The sequence below is a fragment of the Marmota monax genome, unplaced genomic scaffold (genome assembly GCF_021218885.2).
Source record: "Marmota monax isolate L192 unplaced genomic scaffold, Marmota_monax_Labrador192_F-V1.1 WCK01_AAM20220418_F8-fsc00004, whole genome shotgun sequence".
Classification (NCBI taxonomy): domain Eukaryota; kingdom Metazoa; phylum Chordata; class Mammalia; order Rodentia; family Sciuridae; genus Marmota; species Marmota monax.
In genome coordinates this window covers 20,614,321-20,638,643 of record NW_026692881.1, presented here as the reverse complement: position 1 = coordinate 20,638,643, position 24,323 = coordinate 20,614,321, and the positions used below count along the sequence as shown (strand labels likewise).

Sequence of the window (24,323 nt, the reverse complement as noted above, 5' to 3'; positions counted from 1 at the left end):
CTCTGCAAATAGAGTAGTGGCCTTGGGAACCTGGAGGAGCTGGGCACAGCCCAGCTCAACACTGAGGGGTAATGTGCTTGTAATTCTAGCCACTCAGGAGGCTGGAGCAGGAGGATCACAAGTTCAAAGCCAGCCTCAGAAAATTAGTGAGGATCTAAAGCAATTTAGTGAGATCCCCAACTCAAAATAAAAAATAAAAGGGGTTTGGGATGTAGCTCAGTGGTAAAGGGCCCTAGTTCAATCCCTAGGAAAGAGAGAGAGAGAGAGAGAGAGAGAGAGAGAGAGAGAGAGAGAGAGAGATGTCTTCAGCATCACCCACCTCTGACAGGACCAGATAGTCACTTGGAAAGGCCAAGTTCAGCAAAGACCTTCCCCAAATTAAGTCAAAGCCCATTCTTCACCAGATTGGATAAAAAATCCAGCAATTGTACACGACCCAGGAGCATAGGGAAGTGAGGCAGAAAGAATAACTGATATAAAATAAATCAATATGTTGGTGATTAAGGGCTCAAGCTCCCAATTTCTTGTCTCAGTTTTCATTTAAAAAATACATCTATGTGGCCTATCTTTTATACCCTGAAAGTTGTAGCACAAGAGAAAATCATGCCCAAATCTTTTATAGTCTATCTTTGGGCTATTTAGAATAATATCACTCTGAAACCTACCAGAAAACTAACTTTCTGCATAGGCCTTTGGAGAGAGTTGGTGCTTGACAGAGTCTTGGAGACAATCTGGCCTGTTTTGACAATGTTTGTCCCCCATATCACAATTGCAAGAATTGAAAATGTATAGGAGCTTCAGGGCCAATCAGACACACAAAGATTTTAAGAAGAGCACATAATCTGAAGGCACACAACATGGGGTTGAGATGGTTACCCGCTTTGATTGGGCACGTTGGGGCTGTTCCCACTTTGTAATTGCTTATCGATTTCAACTTAGTTGAAATGAATATCAACCCAGTGCCAAGCACTGTGTTAGGTACCAGGGAGTCAGGGCAGATGATGCATGGTCCTTGCCCCAGGGCACTCACTGTTTAGCAAGGGAGACAGAGAAATAAATGGCTTAACTGCAGGGAGACACACGCTAGGGCAGGAGATAAACGCAGTACTGTGAAAGCTCCACGGGGGTAGTAATCAATTCCAGCATAAATGTCCCTCTGCCTGTCCCTCCCCCAGCAAAAGGAACTAGGCTCTGGATCCTGGCAGAGGATGCTATAGGAAGACTATAAGCTGTCACAGCTGGAAGCCATTAGTCCTGCTGCAGTGACAGGAGAGGCCAGCAGAATGCTGAACACAGAAGGTGAGTTCAGGACAGAGCCGCCAAGCCCAGGTGCCATCTGGACCAGGAAAGCAGATCTGGCAAGCAGGGATAAAGCCTGAAGCAAAACCTCCTGCGTCCGTTAGCCTTTCACAGGCCTTGCCTGGGGAAAGCTTGAGAACCATCCACAGGTGGCGATGATCCAGCCATCCTGGAACTGCCTTGAACACCTGCATCACCCCCTCCTTACCCAGGACAGCAAGAAGAATGCTGGGCTCTAGACCCTGCAAGACCTCATGCCAGGTGCTATGACGGGTACAAGAATGGAAGAAACCCAGTGCCTTCCACAAAAGAGCTCCAGCCATAATAATTATATAAATGGAAATGTTGCAAGATAATACATAAAGTAGAAAAGCCAGCAAATGTGGGAAGGAACACTGAGTCCGGGTGATGAGGAAGACCCTCATGGGAGAGGTGACTTCTGCACAGGACTTTGAAGAGGGTTAGAATTTCAGAAAGTGGAGAGAGGACAGAGAGGTACAATCTGAGGACGGAGAAGTGCAATAGGGGAAGATACCAGGGGCATAAGTCAGAGTTGTAGGGAAAATGGGGGAAGATGGCTCAGACAGTCCAAATTCAAAAAGGATAGAAGAATGTGAGTGAGATAAGGCAGGAGAAACTGGCTGTCACAGGCTATGGGGGACAGTCAGTTCCACACAATGAAGTTTGCCCTGAATCCTGCAGGTGATGGGTATTGCTGCCAGACTTTAAGCAGGGTAGGGACTAAATAAAAGCAAATGCTCTCACATAACACTTCTCCTGATGAAAGCCGTTCAATTGGAAGATGTCAAAGCACAGCCTAGTCCCAGGTTATAAATTTACTTGCCAACTACTGAGAGGCATATCAGCTTGAGAAGCTTTGGGTCTCTCTGCTATATTTATTTCCCAGTCAAAACTTTCAGGCACGAACAACAACAGAGGAAAAGGCAAGCTGAGGTTGAATGGGTTCCTGATGCATAGGGAGTCCTGGAAGTGCACAAAACGCATTAAGCTGCCGCAGAATCAAAGGGTGATCCTGGAGTCTAACCTCTGCCAATCAGTCATCTTTCACCAGCAGGTCAAGCATCTACCACTTGGCTGACTTCCATCCCCACTGGCACCTGAATCCAAACCACTAAACACTGCTGTGCCTCGTAATTAAACGTAAAAGTACACTACAGTGCTGCCAAAGGAGAAAGGCCAAACGTGGGGAAGCGGCTCTGGGAAGTGCCCATCAGTGTGGGGAGGGACATACAGCCATAGGATTCTGGCACAACTTTGCTGAGTGACCTTCAACAAGCCCCCTTGGGGTAAGCACCCACCCACCCATTCCTATTGTCTAAGAAGCCCTGGAGATGGACATCTGCCTGGAGTCTGGGGGAGGGCATCCTTCCAAGACCCAAGCTTGACTTGTCCACTGTAGCTTAAAGGAAAACACTGTGTCCTTCTTGACTCTGATTTCAATGTTGCCTTGCCTTCTGGAGAGCGAAGGTAATCTGAGCTTCCAGTCAAGCTGGAAGTGAACTTGAACTGACTTACAAAACCCTTCTTCAGTGTTAGTTAGCTCTTATCATAAAACTGTTTGGATTTTATAGTGAACTCTTCCAAGGAATTTAATGTTTGGCTTCCTGGCATTGAAATTAATGCCATGTTTTCCGAAGGAAGTTTGATGTCTAAGGCGAAATCCAACTGCAAGTGCGATGCATAAAAATCATTGGTCCACCTGGCAAAAACTCCAGTTCATCTTTTGAAGCCTGGTCACACTTCAAAAGAGTGTGTCCTCCTCTAACCATTTATGCTACAATGAACCACTCCTCTGCTACATTTTGTTTCCAACCATTTATGCTACAATGAACCACTCCTCTGCTACATTTTGTTTCCTTGGACACAGTCGGAGTCTTGTTCCTCTTTGGATTCCAGTGCCTGGGACCATGCTGACCACAGAGTAAGTTTTCGATAAATGTTTGCTGGATTGGTAGCAAGGTGGGCTTATTTGCACTTGATCCCATGTTCAACAACAAGAATCCCAAACAGCTTTCATGGTTAAATTTGTCTTTGTTTGCCAAGGAGACTTATGTGTGCTCTTAAGCTCAAGCCAGTCTCCTAAGATCTAGACCATAAATCCAGCTGCCAGACGGTCTTCTCACCTGAATGAGATGCCCCAAACAGACTGATTATCTTTTGTCAAAAATCTCTACTTTCTCTGCAGTTCATCTATGCCTTATTGACACACCCAGTTCCCCCTTCCCCACTCACGTGCCAGCTTAAAGCCTAGAAGCCACTCTAACATTTTTTTTTCTTATCAGGAAAAAAAAATTCCAACTTCCAGCCCAGTACATAGCCCAGGAGACCCTCACTCATGTGACCCCTCACCACCTCTTTCCTCCTGAGCCACCACCTCACACATGATTTTGCTCTACTCCCACCAAACTTGTTAGGGTTCGCTGAACCCATCTCACTGTCTCTCAACTCTATGCAGGGAAGATATCGCCCACATACTCCACCCTTAGTCCCCAGCAACCCCCTAATAATGTGCCACCACAGCTTGAATATCAGCTTCCCCCTGAGCTTCCAGGACCTGCCAGGCAGAATCAACACCCCCTTCCTTCCTTCTAGGACCTGGGGCACCCGTCACTCTTCTGCCTCATGATAGCAAAGGCCCATGACACAAGAGACATCAAAAAATATTAAATGGATGAGTGAATTTTTCTTCACCCCAACTAGTCTAGTGTTCTCGATACTGGCAAAACAACAGAATCATTCTGAAACCTTTAAAAAATTACAGGTTATGTATCCCTGACACAAACATCTAAAATCTGAAATGCTCCAAAATCCAAAATTTTTTGAGGGTTGATGTGACACCACGAGTGGAAAATTCCACACCAACCTCCTGTCATGGTCAGCACACAGGCACATGGTAATTATTGTATAGACTTCCTTCAGGCAGTATGTATAAGATATACATACAACACAATTTTTTTTGTTTAGAATTAGGTCCCATTCCCAAAATAATTCATCATGTAATAAATAAACAAATACCTCAAAACCAGAAAGAAACCTGAAATCCAAATATTTTGGACAAGGGATACTCAACCTGTGTAAATCCAGGGCCCCAGCGTAGGTCTATTTAAACAGTTCCTTAGGCGAGGCCTAGTGGGTATGTTTTAAAATTCCTCCAGATAATCCTGAAGGGCAGCCAGAGTTGAGAATCAATAAAATCAATTCCAAGCCCTTTGAAAATAGTGATACATGTTTTCCAGAACTCAGTAGAGTACTATGGGTCCTGGTAAAGAATCTGAGTCAAACTTCATTTCAAACTTAGGTCACCAACTTTCCCTCCGCCTCAATTCACACAACTGCAAAATGGGGGTAATCATAGTATTAGCTAATAAAGATCAAAGGACTATGTTAAGAGTTAATCATATAATTAGCCCTGCCCTGGTACATAGTAAGCATGTTATGGGCTGTTACTTATTATTTCTTGTTAGTGCCCTTCAGTACCCAGATCATTTTCCATAGGCACAGAGAATGCTCTGCTCATAGACCAGCTGAATGTTCTGCTGCTCAGAATATCCATTGGCTCCCTGCAATTCTAACTGGAAGTGCTGTGACATACTGCTAATATCATACTAGTAGAAAGATAAAGGTACAAAAAATGTGCTTTCAAGGTCTTGGCGGCTTTCAGGGTTATATGAAGTTGATTTTGACCTCTTCCATTTCTACAAGCTGAAAAGAAACCACACTCAGGCCTTCAGAAATGCTAACTATCAAAGCAGGATGCAAATGCCAGTCCACAAACCTGGAAAAGAGGCATATCCACCTCTTTGGCAGGAATTAACAGAAGGGTAAGCCAGCAAACTTCTTTTGGTTTTTAGGTTTTAGAGAGGTATAGACAGAATGAGTGTGTTTACCTGCATGATCCCTGCCCCCACCCCCCAAAAAGTGGGAAAATTTTAAAATATTCTCTCATTCAAAAGACTCATTAAAACACAATCATTTTCAAACTACTGATACCATATATATGTCCAGGCTGTGTGTTAGGCAACACTCAGGGACCCCCCAAAATAGTCCCAGTTCCACACTGAAGGACTTGGAAAGCTATCCACTATCTGAAGGAAGTGATGAAGGCCAGAGGTTAGTTCTAGATATTATTCCAAACCTAACTGTCCATCAGGAATGCTTAGGAGACCTCCTGTCTAGCACATATACCAAGTCTTCTCTAGCCATATAGAACCAAGATAAGAGTTCTGTTAGGAAGAAAGAGGAGCATGGGGTAAGTAAAGTCTGGGATCCAGTATTTTTTTCAAGTTCCCTTAGGTTATTTAATGCTATTAATCCATAGGCTGCTGTAGAGTTTCACAAACTGGGAGAAGACGCTCCATTTAGGAATTTTTTAAAGTGAGGCATTAAGATATTGGAGTGGAAAGCTCCATGGAAAAAGGAAGACTGAAGCCCAATGTTGAAAGAAGAATAAGATTTAATACATGGAGTGCACATTTACCCATGAGAGGCAAGACACAAAGACAGGAAATAGGAAAGATACTAACATTTACAGGATTTGCATGGCTTATCTCACTGATGCTCAAAAGACCCCAGGAGGCCGTCTGGCAGGCTTCATTAGTTGCCAACACAATTTCTATTTGTGTCACTCCTTTTTCCTTCCTAACAATACTTACTTTGTTGCAGTATCCTACTCCGTGTGGACATGTGTGTGGCCCACACTGACTCCCCAGCCTGCATGGCAAGTCCTAGCCTGGGCATGAGGCACTGCTGGGAACTGTGGGCTTCTGGAAAGCCCTTCTTTATTTGAAACTAAGCTGTCTCATTATTCCAGAAGTTTTCATTTCTGGGTAGGATGCTAGATCCTCTGCAACAATCCCATACACCCATAACATATCCATTGTATGGAAATCAGCCTGAGGACAAGGACCAAAGAGTAAAAGGAGTCAAAGAACAAGAACGATGTCCTTGACAATGACACTGAACCAAAGAATTATCCACCTGCAGCTACTTGCCTTTCAACTTTATCATGAAAAGTAACATATTTCCCCTGCTTCTGCCAGGTACAGCAGAGTTTTCTGTATGACTTAGCATCAAAGCATCTCAGCTGGTATTAGGAGGTATCATCCCCTTTGAAAGAAAAATGGCCAAAGATTTGGAGCAATTAAAACTTGTCCATTGCCCCGAAGTGATGCTATTGAGCAGGTCAAACAAAATCCTGGACAGGTAAGCTCAGGACCACATGCTCTACCAGACAAATCATGCAGATTTTCTCCCATAGACACTGGGGAGTGATGCAAGGTACCTAAGTAAGGACTGACATGATCAAAGTGACAATTCTTGAAGATAAATGAAATGTTCTGACTGTATCATTTTTAAAAGAATAACTGGGTGGCAGCCCACCTCCTCATCCTTCCTTTCTCCTCATTTCCAGGGGTTGAGGGTTCAGGCCCTAAATACCCGCCCTGAGACTCCACGGTAAACTCAACATGCATAGATCCAAGTGCAAGCAGCTGGGAGACTGTAACGATTCCGATAGCCACTCAAGAGAAGAGCATGGCGCAGATGCCCCAAACCATTTACAATATGGCTTAGGGTCCAGCTGAAGCCAGATGAGTTTTCCAAACAGCCATGTCAAGAAGCCATTAATGCCAAGAAATCTCAGAGAAATAACTTTTTACAGCCTTATGTCTACAAGGCAGGTCTCCCTTGAGCTCTGAAATGCTAATGCTCTATGATCTGCAATCAAGGTGGGGCAACTGAGATCAGGAAGCCAGCAGTTCCATTTTTTCCAAGTCCAGTTTCCAGAACTAATCTGTGTGCTAAGTTTCTCCTCCATTATCAGTTCCCTCCTCTCCAAAGGTCCAGAGTGGAGTCAGGGAATCTTGTGTGTGTGTGTGTGTGTGTGTGTGTGAGTGTGTGTGTGTGTGTGTGTGTTCTGCTGCTTCCTCTGAGATGATTGAAGAGCTAAGATTCAGGCCAAAGACCACTTTGGATAATTGCATCCCATCTCTCCACTACTCTTCCTATGTGACTGTCCTTCTTGTCTGGTCCCACCTGGCTGTTTTAATCAGTCAAGTGCCTCTCTGCTACCATCCTCCAAAAGCAAAAGGTGCCAGTGACCTCAGTCTCAGTCCTGAGCCCTGGCCTGGGCCTGCCTTGATCTCTCCCTGACATGGTTCCCATCCCAGCAGTCTCTTACCTTCAGGCTAGTCTTCCTGTTTGGGGCCTTTTATCTCACCCTTTGCATGTAAACAGACCCTCTCCAATTTGGATATTCTCTCCATCTTCAACCTTGACTCCGACTTTCTTTATATCTTGCTGCCTATGGCTGCTCTGAGTCCACCTTGACTTTGGGGACCTTATTTATCCATGATTCCATGTCCATGGGTAGGTTCCCCAACAGGGCTAACCCAATGCAAAAGCTTGACCTGGCCTCTTCTAATTCCATTGTCCTGGAAACTCTAGGTTTACTGGACAACATAAGGAGCACATCAAAGCTTCTAGCTGTGACTGCCTTCTGCCCAGGTTTGCCTATGCTGTGCGGTGCCTTTCTGTGTGATTTCATAGGAAGAGGCCTAAGCTCGAAAGCAGAAATCTGATTTCCAAAACCACAGTTCTACCCTTAAGTGGCTCTGAAACCTTGATAAGTGGCTCCCCCAACTGGGACATGATCTCTTCATCTGTGAAAGATAGGAGATTTGAACCCAACAAGCTTGGAGTCATCTGCTTGCTCCATATTCCTCCAGACAGACCACTGGATGCCAAGAGAGGGTCACAAGTGCCCAGGCTGAGTGTCTATCCCAAATGAGCAGATCCAACGTGAAATGATTCTTCTTCATAGTGGCTTGTTGTCTTTTGAGATTACTTACGATGTAGATAAAAGTGATATTAAGGAGTATTTACTAGCTGGGTACCACGGTCATCATGGCTAAGCACTTGCAAATACTTCTCATTTAATCCTCCCACCAGCCTGAGGTGGCTACTAGTATCATCTTGATTGCACAGATGAGGAAGAGAAGCTTGGGAATGCTTAATAATGTGCCCAGGCCCTACCTTCTGAAAGGCAGAGCGAGGATCTCTACACAGTAGCCTCCTGACCAAGTGGAAAGGGACCCTCCAGAACCCAGCCAGCCCCCTCCCTGTAGGGCTAACAAATAGAAATGCCAGAGCATGGCATTCACTCTTACCAGTTACCGAAAGCTGAGGCTTTCCCCACAGGCTATTTACTACTCCTGTTCACCACACTCAATTGTTTGTCCTATGATTCAGAAAACTCAGCAGCACTTTGGACATCTTTTCTCAGCAAGGAACATTTTTCATAACTTCACAGCACAGGATCATAACGTTATTGGACTAGAAGGAAGCGCATCCCTTCCCATATCTAACCTCCTTTTATAGATACATAAAGAGGCTCTGGAAGGTCAGGGTACCCATCTATGTCATGGGAGGCCAAGAAGACACAGTCTTCAGAACATACTGCTCCAAAGATAGGCAATCAGCATGGGTGTCCTGGCCTGCTGCTGCCCAGCTGGGAGGGCTGAGTCTTCTTGCTTCTATGGGTCTCTTTCTCTCTCTGGTTCTTCCATCTCTGTCTCTTTCTCTTTCTCTCTTGTATAACAAGGAGAGCAGCATTTACCTATATGCTTTTTGTATGGGAAAAGTGTTCAATATATGCGAGCAACTATTGATCTTTCTCATGTCTGACTAGGTATGAGTCCTGGTCCCCATGTCTGGTCAGTCGTTGCTGCCATAACTGCAGGTCCCTCAGAGTCTCCAGCCACCACCTCTCTCCTAGCTCTCACTCCCAAATGAACATCCAGTTAAATATGTCTTCCAGTGCAGGGTCCGGCCTTAAATGCCTGCACGGTGCCCTCCACCCCACAAGAAGATCCATGAATGTGTGCTGTCAAGGAGGCTAATCTACACCAAGAAGTAGCAATGAACCTGAGGTGACTCCTCATGTGGAGGTGGGGTGTCATGGGTATTCGATGGTGGAGGGACTGTCTGCTTTCTGGAGCAGACAGACCTGGATGGGAGTTCTTGTCCTACCAGCTCTACCTGCCTCATGGAGCTTGGGAGAATATGGGTGGAAACTTGCTGGTTTTGCAGACTGAGACACATACTGCACAGGGCTTGGAAACCATCTTTTTAAATTAAATGAGATATAAACTATTAATAGATTCCTGAGAAGGGTGGATAGAGACCTAAATAAAAAGATGCAGAGGGGGCAATTTTCATTTGGAAAAACTTTGCCTGATGCTGATTTGAGGGAGAAGATAGACAGGTATGAGGTGCCTGGAAATGAAGACATCGTTCAGCAGAGGAAAAAGCCAGAGAGGTGCATTTAACTGGGAGAAAGGAAGTCAGATTGCTGAGCACCTCCTCTGTGTCAGGCCTTCTGTCTGCATTGCATTATTTAATTCTTAAAACTGTTTTAAAATAATAGTAGTAATAATCCCATTTGCAGCCAGGAAAGACTAAGGCTTAGACAAGTTAAATAATAGTTTCAAGGTCACACAGTGAGGTATGGGATGCCCTGTGAAGCTCTTTCTTCCACATCCTTCTACCTCGCTGGGCACTAGCGAGGAACCAGAAATGGCTATCAAGTTCTAAACTGACCACCACTCTTTCCCATCTTTGGCAGCCCAGCAGGGGAGATAATCATGTGCATTTCTCATACTTTCATCCTCTCTAGATCATTTCTTTCCTCTGTTTGGTCATCACAAGACAGTCGGAGCCATTTCTCTGAGTTAAACTCGTGCTGTGGAATGTCAGGGCTGACTGTCCGCATCTGCTCTCAGGAGGCCCTCCACATGGGACTGCTGGCACCAACTCAGGCCTCCATTCATCACGGAGGCCAGTGTCACAGTCTGCAAAACCAGCCCAGACCCCAGTGTGGAGGAAAGAGCCTCACTGGCTCCAAATCTGCCTCCGAGCCATTTGGCAGACCTGTGGCTCCCAGGATGCTTGCCCCTCATTACCCAGAAATGCTCCCCAGCAGCATGTGTGCTGAGAGCTGACTTCCATCATTCTGACCTTGGACCCGTAATGGGGGGACGGGCCAGGGGCAAGATGTGCTTGCCAGTAGCAATCTCTCTGCTTGGTTGAGCTCACCAAGGAAGAAAAAAATAGAGTCATTTCTTTCTCTGGTGGTGGTGGTTGTTATCGTTACAGCGAGATCTACCTCAGGGGCAGTGAGTTCCATTTGCTATATAAGTGAGCGCCGGAACATTAGGAAGAACACAACACTCTGCCTTCTCAAGCTCTGTGCTAAAATTGCTCCAGTCTGTGATGCTCAGAAAACATGCCCGGAAGGTCCAGCAAGGCTGGGGTGGAATGCTTCACTAGGGTTCTTCCCAGCCCAGGAGGCTGTCGGCGGCCTTCCTGACACAAGGTTCTGGTGCTATGAAGCCCCTCCTTTGAAGCCCACTTCGGCTCCCATGCCTTCTTCCCTGAGTACCAACTCCAGCTCTGAGCTTTAGGTGACCTACACTGTCTAGCCCTGCTGCATCTCTCTTCCAACTTGTAATTGTCAACCCCAACATGCGCACTAAAACTCCCCTGCCTTCATTTATCTATGGGATCATTCTTTCTTCTCCCTCCTTCTCCAAATCCCAGACTTCCTTTCAAAGTCTGCTCAATTTTTACCTCGGCCTTTCAAAGGCTCTGACTCTGCTCAGTGCCACATCCATTCTTTCAGATGGAGGTGTGCTACCTTCCTGCCTTTGGAGTATGGAATTCCCATGATCTCTACTGGTGATCAGGTGTGCTTTGCTATCTTCTCCCTCAACTGCAGTACAACGTCCTCTCCTTTGGGTAGTTTCTTCATCTTCCTGCTCCTACTACCAGCTCTGTCCTAGTCCCTGTGCCCCAGACTGACATCTAACCCAGAACGGAATCCCTTTTCCTAGGACATTGAGCAATGAAGTCCATTAAATGACCCCATCAGTGAAATGGGACTAGCATCTCAGGTGCCAGCAAATGTTTTCTACATTCTTGCTTCAGCTCAAACCAGAGTTTAGAAGGTGTTTTCTTTCCTTACTTTTTAGCTCTGATGCTTCCATAATATTCTTTATGGAAAAATCTTCTATACACATGCATACCGACACACATAAAACCTCAAATCAATAAAAAACCAATTAAAAAAATATGTTGGACAAACAAACTTCTAAAAAGTATAGTAAGTGGTTAATTTGTATTATTCCTCTTAAACGCATGGATAATCTTAGTGCAAATTCTATCTTTATTTTTAAAAATATTATATACTCGATGCAAATCCTAAAGGGCACTTTGGAGAAAAGCCAGGCTATAGGTTTATATTCTTCCCATTTTCAAATAAAATGCAAAAGAAAAAACTAGTAATCATTTTAATGAGCCTTTAAATAAATTCTTGGCTAGCACATGCTGCAGTAATTTATACAGGGAACCACATACATATATTTGCTGAGAAAGGGACTTTGTGACTAAAGAGTGAATTTCCAAGAATTACTCTAGATTCCTCTTCCTTTAAGTGATTAGTTTGAATCGAACCAGGCTTCATGGCCTCTCCATCACTGGGTCGCACTCGCAAAGGCAGATGGAAACTTCTGAACCAAGTGTCTTTCCCTCATTGATTCTCCTTTCTTCTGACTTCTTAGCCCCTGATGAGGTCTGATTCTTTCCTTTTGGGGGAACAAGGGAGGTGGTGGACATGCCAAGAAGAAAAACATTGGGGCTAGGAATCGGTAAACAAAGGAGGTTTGATCCAAGTATCATTTGTTTATTTCTTCCGTTCTTCTTTTCACACATTTTCCTCTAAACACATCTCCTGACACGTTGCTCTAGCCTCTTGTATAACTATGTTAATTTATGAGGCAAGAAAAGCGAGATGGCTGTGAATTAACAAGAGTGGGACCATTTCTCTCCATCAGTGGAACAATCAATCTCTGAGGCAGTCAGCAGGTTTCGTTTTAAGAGACAGGGAAGAAGATGGAAAAAGAGGAGGTGGCAGCGTGCCTCCCGGGCGAGGCAGGATGAGAGACTCCTGAAAGTCCAAAGGCTTTTGGAGCCACATCCTCCCCACCAACATCTGGAAGCAGGCAGCTGGGCAGCAGAGGCCAAGCCCCCTGTGGTCAGCACCAGAGGCAGAGTCAGGTAAGGCTCATGGGGAGCCTGGATTCCAGTCTATAATCAGGATGCCAGCAAGTAGGCCAATCAGCACTGGTCCCCAGCAAGCAAGTCTATGCAGTGTTATCCTTTGGCCCTAAAGAACACTTTGCAAATACCAAACTTTCACCCATAGACCGACTTATTACCCAGAATATGGGATCAAAGTAGATCTGATATAGGCTTCCAGACCCAAACCCTGATCTCCACATCCTAATCTATTGAAAATATTTCAAAATACAGAATTTTTTAATCAAAATCTACATAGAAAAATCTCTTATTAAAATTAGAATATAATAAGGATGTCCAATAAAACTGGCTACCCCAGGGCCTCATTTTCACATCATGGCTATCTGGAACTTTATGGTGGGGGGGCTTTATGGAAGGGCTTCCCGAGCCCCTGCCTGGCCCACATCCTCCCTGGTAGTACCCTCTGGCCCCTGCATGTGCGGAACTTGAAGCTGTGGGTCTACGTATGTAATCATTTTACCATGTGCATTTTGTCTGCCCAGGTAGATTGCATATTTATGAAAGCTGGAACCTCCCCCTCAAAACACTTTGCTCAGAGTTACACACTTAACAGATTGCTTAACAGCCTCAAATTACCTTTCCATGTACAGTTTTTTCCCCTGCATTGACTTGCATAAGAGACTTCAATATCTGTGGGTGGAAGGAGTACTAGCTTGCTGTTTACTCTCCCCGACCCTCCAACAATCCTGGGAAACATAGGTCAGAGAAAGCGGGAGTCCAACACTTTAAAATTCTGCGTTATGTTTTGTTCAGAGGTTTCCCTGAGGTGTTAAAGAGAGCTCAGGTTTTCACTGCTGTACCTGGAGAACCACACAGGCAACACCCAGCGCCGACCCCACACGCAGCACTCCGTCAACAGCTTGACAGAGGAGGCTTGCTCATGGAAGAAATCTGACTGGTAATTCCCACTGTATTTCTGCAGGGTAGCCTGGAAGTAATTATCCTTCTCATGGCAAATCAATTAGGAATGGAGGATCTCACACTCCCTCCTCCTCTGAGAAGCTGCTAATCCTCTATCACTAATGCGCAGAAGATGCCAGGCAATAGGTGACTCCTAATAGCAGGATGACTACAACTCACCTGCTCTTGGTACCTGTGCTGTGGCAGCTAGCTTCTACAGTCAGTGATGAATGAGGATCCTGGACCCCCATTTGACTAAGAGTTTTACAAAAAGCAAGTGGGCTACCTGTTGAGCCTCAGTTTCCTCATCTGTCAAAGGAAGATGAAGCTACAGGCTCAAGGAACTCACAGTGAAATTCAAGAGTATATAGTGGGGCTGGGGTTGTGGCTCAGTGGTAGAGTGCTCGCCTAGCATGCATGAGGGACTGGGTTCAATCCTCAGCACCACATAAACGTAAAATAAAGATACTGTGTCTACCTAAAACTAAGAAATAAAATAAATATTATTTTTTAAAAAATAGTATATAGTAGTGACAATTTTTAAAAAAAAGAGTATAGATTAGTGAACTTAGCACTATGTCTGGAACATATCAGAGCTCAGCCGAAAGAAGGCATCATTCTAATCTGATGGCAGACCAGGCAGTCCCCACCACACACACCCAGAGGCAACACACTTCTACTCTGCCACACTCCACTCACATTCCTTGGCAGTCAGACCTGTGCATTCTCTCTGCCATTTCCAACGCATTGTTTCCAAAGCTGCAGGTGGCAGTCACCTTTGAGCCAGAGCAAATAGACCACAACATGCCTTCATTTCCCTGCCCACTCATGGATTCTTTCTCAAAAAGATTCACTCCTGGGAATCAAGCCCCTCCATGGTAGAGGCCACAGTCCTCACCCTGACTGTACAAACCACAACTATGGTCATCACAGACTTGACATTGACACTTGCCATTCTGCAGGAGCTTAAGGACAAGACTCAAACGGGAGTAATGAATTCTTTGGACCCAGGGATGTTTATCTCCTTCAAAGAGAAGAAACCGGTCAGCCCCGATCATAACAGGGTCCTTCCTCCAGGAGGCAAACCCTACACGCTCCTGCTTCCAGAACTAATACACTGCTCTTCATCTTTAAAGTGCCAAGCTCAGAAACATCCAGCAATGCTGGGCTCTCTTAACAAAGTTGGGCTCAAACCCAGGTGATGAGCTAATAGGCTGATGACCAGAGAAAGGCAACAAGCCAGGGTTGCAGAATTCACGTCAAATACAGTCAGGCCAGGTCAAGGTCATTAAAATAATGCTGATGCCACCACACCATGAGATGGTCTAGAACAACTCCAACTGGAGCAGCTCTGAGCATTTCATATCAATACCCTCATTTAGAAATATGATAATATAGCATGCTCATTGCCTGTGAGAAAGACAGTAGCCACTAGCCCACACCCCGATTCCCATAAGGAAGCCCAGCATTACAGAATGTATCTTGATTAATTTGTCCCGCCCAAAAAAAAACGCCACTGGGAAAGCTTGTTTCAAATCCATCGTGTATGGTAATAGGGCCCAGGACTAATTTACTGGAGTCCATTTCCTTATGGAGCCTGCTTTCTAAAGTGGATGAGAGATTAGAGAACAATGTAGCTAAACCTCCTAAAAAGGAGTTTAGTGAAGTAGGTGCTCTTATTGCTAACTGAAAGTATTACTGGTGGAAAGAAACTACATGCATGTAAACACTTCTGTTTCTACCTAATGGCTTATTAGCTATCTGTATTTGGAGATTTTATGTTGTCAAAAAAAAAAGTGTTAAGAAAGTCAACAGTTAGCTTTGGGAGCAACTATATAAATACAAGCACAATTTACTGTTTTGCCAGGGGCAACAGATCTCATCTGATGTATTCATAGCCTCCAAGGAAAGCAGCAGCCATCTGTTAAATAAATAACTCATTAGGTGAAAAGCAACTGCTTCCACAAGATTAACTGAAAAATCTGCTGGAGCCCACTGCCATTAGCGGCTGGTGAACATGGGGAGCTAAAGATAATGTGGGTACTGAAAGAATCAAAAGAATCCAGGTGACCACAGTTTACCCTTCCAGATAAATATAAGAAGGATTTTTTTAAAAGTGCACTGTAAAGTCATAATGATGCAAAGCTCTCGATTAATAAATGAGAACATTTTCATTTCTATCAACCTGTCATTTTGCCTAAGAGGGTGGAGAAAGGGGAGTTCTGCTAAACCCAACACTCTAAGACAAAGCTATCATGTAGAATGTATGTGTCATTCTCATCCTGAGTCTCCAAATACGATCTAAGCTACTTGGTGCAATGAAACAGATCTAATGAAACAGATCTAATTTCATCTTTCCTTGGATGATTCAGAAAATACTTTAGTATCACACAGGGTCCTTATGAATATATATATATATATATATATATATATATATATATATATATATATATATATATATTCCATAGCATTTGTCTTTTCCCAATCTGAGAGTGTGTGTGTGTGTGTGTGTGTGTGTACTTTCAACTTTCTGGGTGGCAGTGTCTCCTAGGTGGCAGTTCGCTGTACTTTAGTGATGTTGCTCAGATTAGATGAGTAAAATAGACCTGAATTCTGTTTACTGGGCAATAATCCCTGTGAGAAATTGCTTCAGAAAGCCCATTGCCTGGTTGTCACTTTGAAGAAGGACAAATGGGGACTGCATTTCTGTGCTGGTCATTTCCAGACCACAGCACCAGACTTTACTTGTCCTTCCTCTCTCTCACTTCTAAGAACTTCTAAGTTGCACTAAGGAGAGTTGACAGTCAGGAGCAGAAGAAAAGAGCAAAAGACCAAAAGAGGCATCAGTATGATTGTTTCCAAGAGGCGACACACAGGACAGATGGAAACTAAACTAGATGTGAGCAGGAGTGACCCTACCTGTGTCACAGAGAAACATCCTCCAAAAACAGCTCATCTGTCACCTCCATGAAAATATGACTGGCCTTTCTGTTGTCCAGATAGAGGTTAGAGATCAGGGCTATTGGGCATCACCATGTGCCAAACACCCAGTTCCTGCTCCCCGAGAAAGATACACTCCCCCTGGGACTCCATTTGACCCCAAGTCACTCATGAAGAGATGGGAAGGAAACCAGAGTGGGAGTCATGAGATGAGCTGCCACTAATGAGTTGAGTAACCTGGGTGGACCTCAGCTTCCTCCTCATTGAGGAGATGAGGGTGGAGGGAGAATTAATACAGATTATCACTGACTCTATTCAGTCAACTTTCATTATGTGTCCATCATAAACTAGTACCAGCTGCTAGTTCTAGATCACAGAGCAATTTTGACCCCTTGGGCTACCACTAGGTAGAAAGAAAAGGTGAAAAGTATAGGCTTATGTGAATAACTCTTTGCTGAGAATCGAGAGTCCTGAGTTCAGATCCTGGTTCTTTTTTCTACCTAGACACATGGGCATTCTGGATTTAGTTTTCTCATCTGTAAAATGAGGCTGTTATTATAGATAAATAATTCTTTTTTTTTTTATTTTGGTACTGGGGATTTAACCTAGAGGTGCTTTACCACTGAGCTATATCCCTGGCTCCACCCACCCCACCCCCTTTTTTTTCCATTATGAGACAGGGTCTCCCTAAGTCATGTAGGGCCTCAGTAAGTTGCTGAGGTCGGTCTTGAACTTGTGATCCTCCTGCCTCAGCCTCTCAAGCTGCTGGGATTACAAGTGTTCACCACCATGCCCAGCCTAGATAGGTGATCCTTAACCAAGACTCCATTGACATCTTGGACTCTTGGTTGGGATTTGGGGTGTTCACAAACTCCTCATTATATATGAAAACTTTCGGGGCAGAGACAAGTTTCTAAGAGGAGACCTAGAACTTGACTCACATTTGTAACATGGTCACAGTTCACAAACGAATAGATGAAATGTATAATCCCTCCCAGCTCTAAATCCTATAACTCAAATAACAATACTGAAAATGTAAACATGACAACCCTTTGAGACCCGGAAAACTAACTGCTCAACTAAACCCAGTAACAGGGGTCTCCACAGCCATCCTAATAATCAAGGCTTTGGTATTTGGCCAATGGCATAGTCTGGGGGTCTGGGAAGCCCTGAAGCTGGCTGGACCTTTAGGCTAATCCATCATTGGTGTTGAACCAGGAGCCAGCAATTCTGCTTCCTCTCCTTGCTGTGGGGATGTAGGGGGCACTAAGGGGAGAAGAGATGGGATGTATGTTAAGATGCTAAGGGTTGGAGTCAGAGCTGCTCTGTGTTGAACTGCATAAGTAATCATTCTCAGCCACAGTCTGGACTCTTCCATGTTGGAATCAGGGGTCAGATATATGTGCACTGTGTGAGTAAGTTCACTCCTGAGCTGACCTAGATGAAGGAAGGGTTTGCAAAACTACTGAGAAATGAGATTGAACTGCAAGAGGAAAGCCTGAAAGTGTAATTTTTTTTTTAGCTTTTTAGAAAAATTGAAATAACCTTTAAATGGCCATTTTGGTGCAGGTTTGCCTAAATTTCTAAACAGGAGAGCTTTCCTAGCTGGGAAAGATCACATTTACCCAAATTCAATACATGGTACAGTGTTTATTTGCTATAACCAACCATTGCTCCATGGAATCCAGGCCTCCTCCTCCTAGTAGGTCCCCATGGCCAAGGCCTGACCTTAGATGATGTCACCCTGCTTGCTAGTCCCAAAGAAAGAAAGAAGCAAAGGATCCAGAGAACCAGCATTGCCCTCTGGCTCAGAACTAACTCAGGATAAAGTTGCAGATCCAAAAGTCACCTCTCCTTCCCCTGGCAAGAAGGGGCTCCCTATGAATAAGTTTCTTTCAGAAACTAGACCAAGGTGGAGGCTGTGCAAAGACTCAATCAGAATCCAGCAGACCCATGCTTGAATTCTAGGTCTGCTGCTTAGTAGTGTCTGATTCAAGCTGGAGTATTACTTAGTGTCTCTGAGCTTCAGCTTCTTTACCTGTGAAGTGGGATAAGAATCACGTCTTCTCCATAGATTCCTTGTTAGCACAAATGAGGTAAGACAGGCAAAGCACTCAGCGGTGAGCCTGGCACAGGGGAACCCTTTACATGCTATATAATTTCACAGGTGGCTGTTCTGCTGCTGTTGATATTATTATTATTGTTCCTCTCCAGGCTGCTAGAATTACACTGTACGTGAAGTTCTGGGCATATAAATCAGGCACTCTGTAAGTGACTCCATGATTACTGGGCTTTTTCTTAACTCCTGGCCCTAAGCAGCCCTGCGACTCAGCAGGAGAGTCCAGGGCCTCCTGACCCTGCCTCTTACCTTCCTTTTGTTGGTGGGATTGACGTAGAGGTAACTGAGGACAGTCTTTAAACCCACTTTGTCATTCAGCTTTTCATAGGTGGTGCCGTAATCTGTTGACCTGCAGTAAAAGAGAGAAAAAGAGAGAGAGAGAGATTGTTTTATCAAATGGGGTTTGTGTTTAAAGGGGAGCCAGGCTGTCCCCTGACCTGTATCTTTGTTCCCAAATCACATGAGTGCTTAAAAGTGTTCTTCAGAGATAAAAAGCCCCATTAATTTGAGAAGAGCAATTAGACTAATGCACCTGCTTACTACCTGAGCCTGCTCCCCTTCACTCCTAGTCTTTCACAGAGACCTACTTTTTTGCCCTTTGTGAAGTTGTACGATAAAAGGAGCCACTGGAGACTGCCTGCCTCCCATGAGGCTCACTCTGTGGCTCTCTATAGGGTGCTGAGCAGGGGCATAAATTCCCTCCAACCAGCCCCCATACAAGGATGGGGAGTGAAAACCATAGGGAAAGAGGCCAGACTGTCTCCTGAGGTCACAGAGTGCAAACAACTTTACACCTCCTCTACCAATCCTGAAATAAGGGGTCCCTCATAGAAACAGGAAGTGCTCAAGACTCTGTGCAGTCCAATGGCCCAATAAGACCCTGCTGGGCAGAAGGTCCGATGTTTTAGAGACCTTTAGGAACAATGGTCCATGGTGGTCCACAGTGAAAAGTCAATGGCATGGAATTGCTTCTAGCAATTCATCATCCTAGCCTAGTTATCCTTTGGGCTACCTGCTCCTCCTTTAAGCCTAATTTCTAGTGGATTGGCCTCACTGCTGAAAACATAGGTAAAGGCTCAAGGAGTAAAGGCAGGCAAACCTCTGTTGGCTCTTTCTCTCCCATGGTGGAGAAAGGAGAAAAGGTGGCAAACAGTGGGATGTGACTGGCCACCGATCCCGCCACACTTTCCACCTAGTCCTGCTCCCACCCACCACACGCCTCCCTCTTCCCAGACCACCCATGTCTTCAGTTTCCCACCTCCTTTGACTCAACTTGACACACTTCTCCAACTCAGGCTTCAGCGATCCACTTAGTTTTTCTGGGATCAAATGACCATGTGACCATCTGCATCGTGCCTCTCTTTCAGTTCCTGACTCTGGCTCTGAGCCTCCCCTGATGTTGGCTCCACCTGATGTTGGAACCACCCACTCCTGCCCTTTCTTTGAGACTTTATCCACCTTACCTCTCTACTGTGATCCCGCTTTAGGCCACGGTTAGCTGGAGAAGACTAGTTAGCAGAATTACATGATGACTTATCTCCACCTCCATGCAACCTGGCGGATTCCTTGTCTTCAAGCATGAAGCTAAAGTGCTCACCTTCACCTTCCCTGCTGAGGAAGGCTTCCCTAGCCCTCTTCCCATACCATTCACCTCTCTCCTGTACCAGCACACATTTCCCCCATCCTTCTGCCTCTTTGCTAACTCTGCAACAGGGTCATGATCATTTCCTTTACTTTCTGTTTCCCCAACCACAAGGTAGACTCCTCAAGGATAAGGAGCATCACTGAGGACTAGGATAAGGAGGAATGTGAATGTCGGCTACAGCAAATCTATTTCATTCCTAGAGCTGCAGCTCTCTTCTCATGACCAGATGCAAGTTACTTAACCTGCTGGCGCCTCAGGTTACCTGAAAGATGGGAATACTTTAATCTCACATGACACTCATAAGGATGCAAAAAAAAAATAAATAAATACGTACATAAATAAATAATTCTTTAAAAATTTTGAAAGGATAAAAAATAAAACAAACACCACACATGACAAAGCTCCTAACAGGATGCAGATAAATGGAAATGACTGAAATGTTAAAATAATAAATGAAAATTAAAAGGCACTTGTTCATTTCTTTTTTTTCCCCAAAAGGTACAGAAGGCCTTATGCATCATACACAGCCAGCTCACTCACTGAATAAACAAATTTCAGGATCTCCAATTCCTTCCTTAAGCTACTGGTTCCACAGGGGCATCAGTTCTGCTAACTTTAATAATCAGACCCCCAAAAGCTGAATCCTCATGCTCTGTCTCCTGCATACATCAGGCACAGGGCTCTGGGAACCACTCCCAATCTTTCTTTTTGCCTTTATCTCTCAAAACCAGCTCAGACTCTGACTCTTAAAGCTTCTGTCTTCTAAATAACTTCAGTCCCTAGTGTCCTTTCCATTTTCACGCCATTGGTCTTGCAACAACCCCCAACTCAGGTGTTCTCCCTCTCCATCCTCATGCTGTGAACAGGTTGTATTTCAATGGCCCAGATCTGTCCACCTTGCTTCGTGGGAGTAATCAACTTCTACCTGTGTGCAGTCCAGCTTCATCTTACAAGCACTGTCGTGTAAAATTTGGCTTTGACCTCTCTCACTAGACCCATTTCCAGCCACCTGCTTCTCTACATCTCTCTCAGAAGCCTCACTAAACTCTTCTAAACATGTCCTGTGTTTCCACTGCCCTCCACCTCTGCACCTCTCATTCCCTTTGCCAGAACCAGCCATCCCCCCACTTCCTCTTCTTGGCAAATTTCTCTCCAGCTTTCAACATCTAACTCTAACCCTGTGGCCCTTCTCACTTTCCTCCTAGGAGCTTAAACACAATTTCCTGTGTGTTCTCATGGCCCTTGGCACATATTTCTATTTTAGCACTTATCCTGTCATTTGAGTGGCACTATCTTTATTCTGAGACCTCCCCCTTGACTGTGACTCCCTTACATGCAAAGAAAATACAGAATAAGTTGGCTTTTGTATTGTTTACTTAGTCTTTGTTTATGAGAGCGAATGAATGAATGAATGAGGTTTTCCAAACATACTCACAAGTTTTTACCCAACTACTAAAGTTAGTGGTAACTCAACAAATAGCCACACCTAGGAAACACACTTGATACTTTGGATGCTGGCACAACTGGTGCAGAATGGTACAGTCCAGCAGTGTCTACTGCCAAGGAAGGCTCTGTAATTCACTCATACTAGAATTAATGTTAAATGACCAATCAACCACCGCCCCGGGGCAAATAGTGTTCGCCGCGGCAGTGCAGGAGACAAACCATAATCTTTAGAGGCTGTCAGTTGCATACTTTTATTAATCCAAATAAAATCTTTTATAGAATGAATTATTTTTTGATTTATGTTCCTTAAGGCATAAAGACAGCATGTATGGAGAAGGAACACGGAACATTAAATCTGAAAATCCGACTCTAGGCTGATTCTAAAATGACTCAAAGTGTCTCCCTGGACAAGCCCCTTCTCTAAACCTGTAGAAGAAAAAATTATTCTGACATTGTTAAAATGGTAAGGTAGGCTTCATTCAAGACCACTGCAACACGTATAAGGCCCACTGCAATGGGGTTTTGCAGTAGAGGAGAGAGATTGGACTCAACTCTAAATACAACAAGGAAAAGTGAAATTTATAGTCAAGGAATGGGGGGCAGGGTCAGTAGATAGAAAATTACGGACAGGGTGGGGTACTTCTTTGCTAATAATCCTAATAGGATTCTTGTTAAACACAAGCCAGGGTGATCAGATGTTACCTGGGGGACAGTGGAGGATGAGGACTTTGATCAGATATCAAGGCTAGGGGATTCTCAGACAAACCTGACTTAGCAGGATTCTTGCTAAAATTGGGCTCTTGAGAACATGCCCAAGGTTGGGGCCTCATTAAAAAAAGAGCTCAGAAGAGCCTGACCAGAATTTGGAGGAGAGAATCTTTGTCAAGTCCCATTCTATCATTACTGCAGGAGGTTTAACTCAGATAATCATACAGCCCCTTTGGTACCTTAAACTTTATTATCTCACCAACAGAGTGCTAAGCTGTTTTCCAATGAAGAGACTTTCCTCATACTATCTATACCAAACATCTTGTAAGAGCTAAATTCTCAGGGCTCCCTGCATGACTGATGTCACAACAAACTTTCTTCTAGAATCTAAATAACCCTCATCAAAGGAAGTATGCTTAGCACCAAGTGTATGCTCTCTCTTGCTGCAAGCTGCACGACAGACTCACACTGACTTTGCTATTTTCCAAAAGTAGCTGCTGAGAGTCGGGACTTCCCAATAAAGGAAGCTCTCTCTGTCTCAGCCTCCTCCAGGCCTCCGGCAGTTTCTGCTCATTCATTCTGACAGAAGCAAGTGCTGTTCATTGAACCCACCTCAAGGAGCCAGTGAGCCTGTGGAATCAAAGGTGCCCTTGACTCTGTCCTTTCCAGCACGGACACCACACAGCGCTTTGACCACAGCGTCCTGTGGACCCACTTGGCCTGAGGTGAGGGGCAGATGGCAGAGAGGTGTGGCCTCATAGCCAGAGACAACTGTACCTGCAGAATTCACCCTAACAAAAAAAAGCAAACTATCCTCTACTTGGGGATCCAGGCATCTGCCAGGAAAGGGGGGTCACTTAGAGAAGAAATAGCTCATCCTGCCTATTGTAAAACTACAGCCTCACAAACCTTGACAGTAGGTTCATAAACCTGAAATGTTCAGATGGCTAAATCCGTGACACACATGCATAGGGCACCCCCCACCCCATGAGCCCGGCACTATGCCAGGTTCCATTTTGAATTGCTCAGTGCACACAGGTGACCTGGAAGACAGCGTGAGATGCACACAGACACAGGGCTCTGGCTTCTGAGCTTTGGCTCTGATTCCTCCAGCTCCGTTCCACTGCCCTGCGTGCCTGTGCATGTACATGTGTGTCCCCCTCTCTCTCTTTCTTTCTGTATTTTTTATGAATTATTTCAAACACACAGAAAAGCACAATGAGTTGGCAATTACACGGCATTGACAAGATTTAACAATTGATTGTGTTCACCTGAAAAATAACCTTTCTGAGTACTTTTACATTTTCGTAAGTGATATTGCATAGGATCTATGTGCTGCAGCGCAGTCGTTTAACCCAACATTCAATATTTGCAATTCACCCATGTTGATACACCTAACAATAATTCATTCATTTAAACTCCTGTATAGCATTTCAGCTTGTGAATAAACTGTCTACTTCTCCATTCAACCACTTAGAAATGTTTTGGTTTTTTTTTTTCCTTTTTAAAATTTGCTGTTATATGGACATGGGAGAGTTATGTCAGATTCATTCCACTGTTTTTCCTTTTTCCATACCTAAAAAAAGGCGCTGGGGTAGTGGCTCAGCGATAGAGCACTTGCCTAGCACGTGCGAGGCCCTGGGTTTGATCCTCAGCACCACATAAAAATAACTAACTAAATAAATAAAGGTATTGTGTCCAACTATAACTGAAAAATAAGTATTTTAAAAAGAAAGAAGAACCAATGAAAAAAATAAATAAATAAAATTAAAAAATAAAAATTTCTGAAAAAATTTGCTATTACAAATGATATTACAATGAACATCATGGCTACACAAGACTTCCTATGCGTTTGTGTAAATAAGTTTTTCTGAGGAGACACCTTCATGTGAAATCATGGTGTCACACTGAATGTGAAACTACTCCCCTGCTGGTTATCGACAACATTTTCTCCAAAGAGGTGGCAACTCCAAAGAGACAATTCTCCTCCTTGGCTCCTTTCCCTGCTCAGGGGCCTGTGTATCTTCTGGCTGATCACTCACACTATTCAGGGACTTGACATTGCCCCGTGGATGGGATGTCTGTCCACCC

At 44.4% G+C, this 24,323-nt stretch overlaps 1 protein-coding gene across 1 annotated transcript in view; it reads right to left on the bottom strand.

Moving 5' to 3' along the window:
* The window catches only part of Sorcs3 (sortilin related VPS10 domain containing receptor 3), a 606,876-nt gene that overhangs the window by 314,685 nt on the left and 267,868 nt on the right, over positions 1-24,323 (bottom strand). Inside the window, exon 3 of the mRNA XM_046450521.2 lies at positions 18,683-18,782. Within this exon, the coding sequence (XP_046306477.1) occupies positions 18,683-18,782 (100 nt within the window). The remainder of the gene's footprint in view (positions 1-18,682; positions 18,783-24,323) is intronic.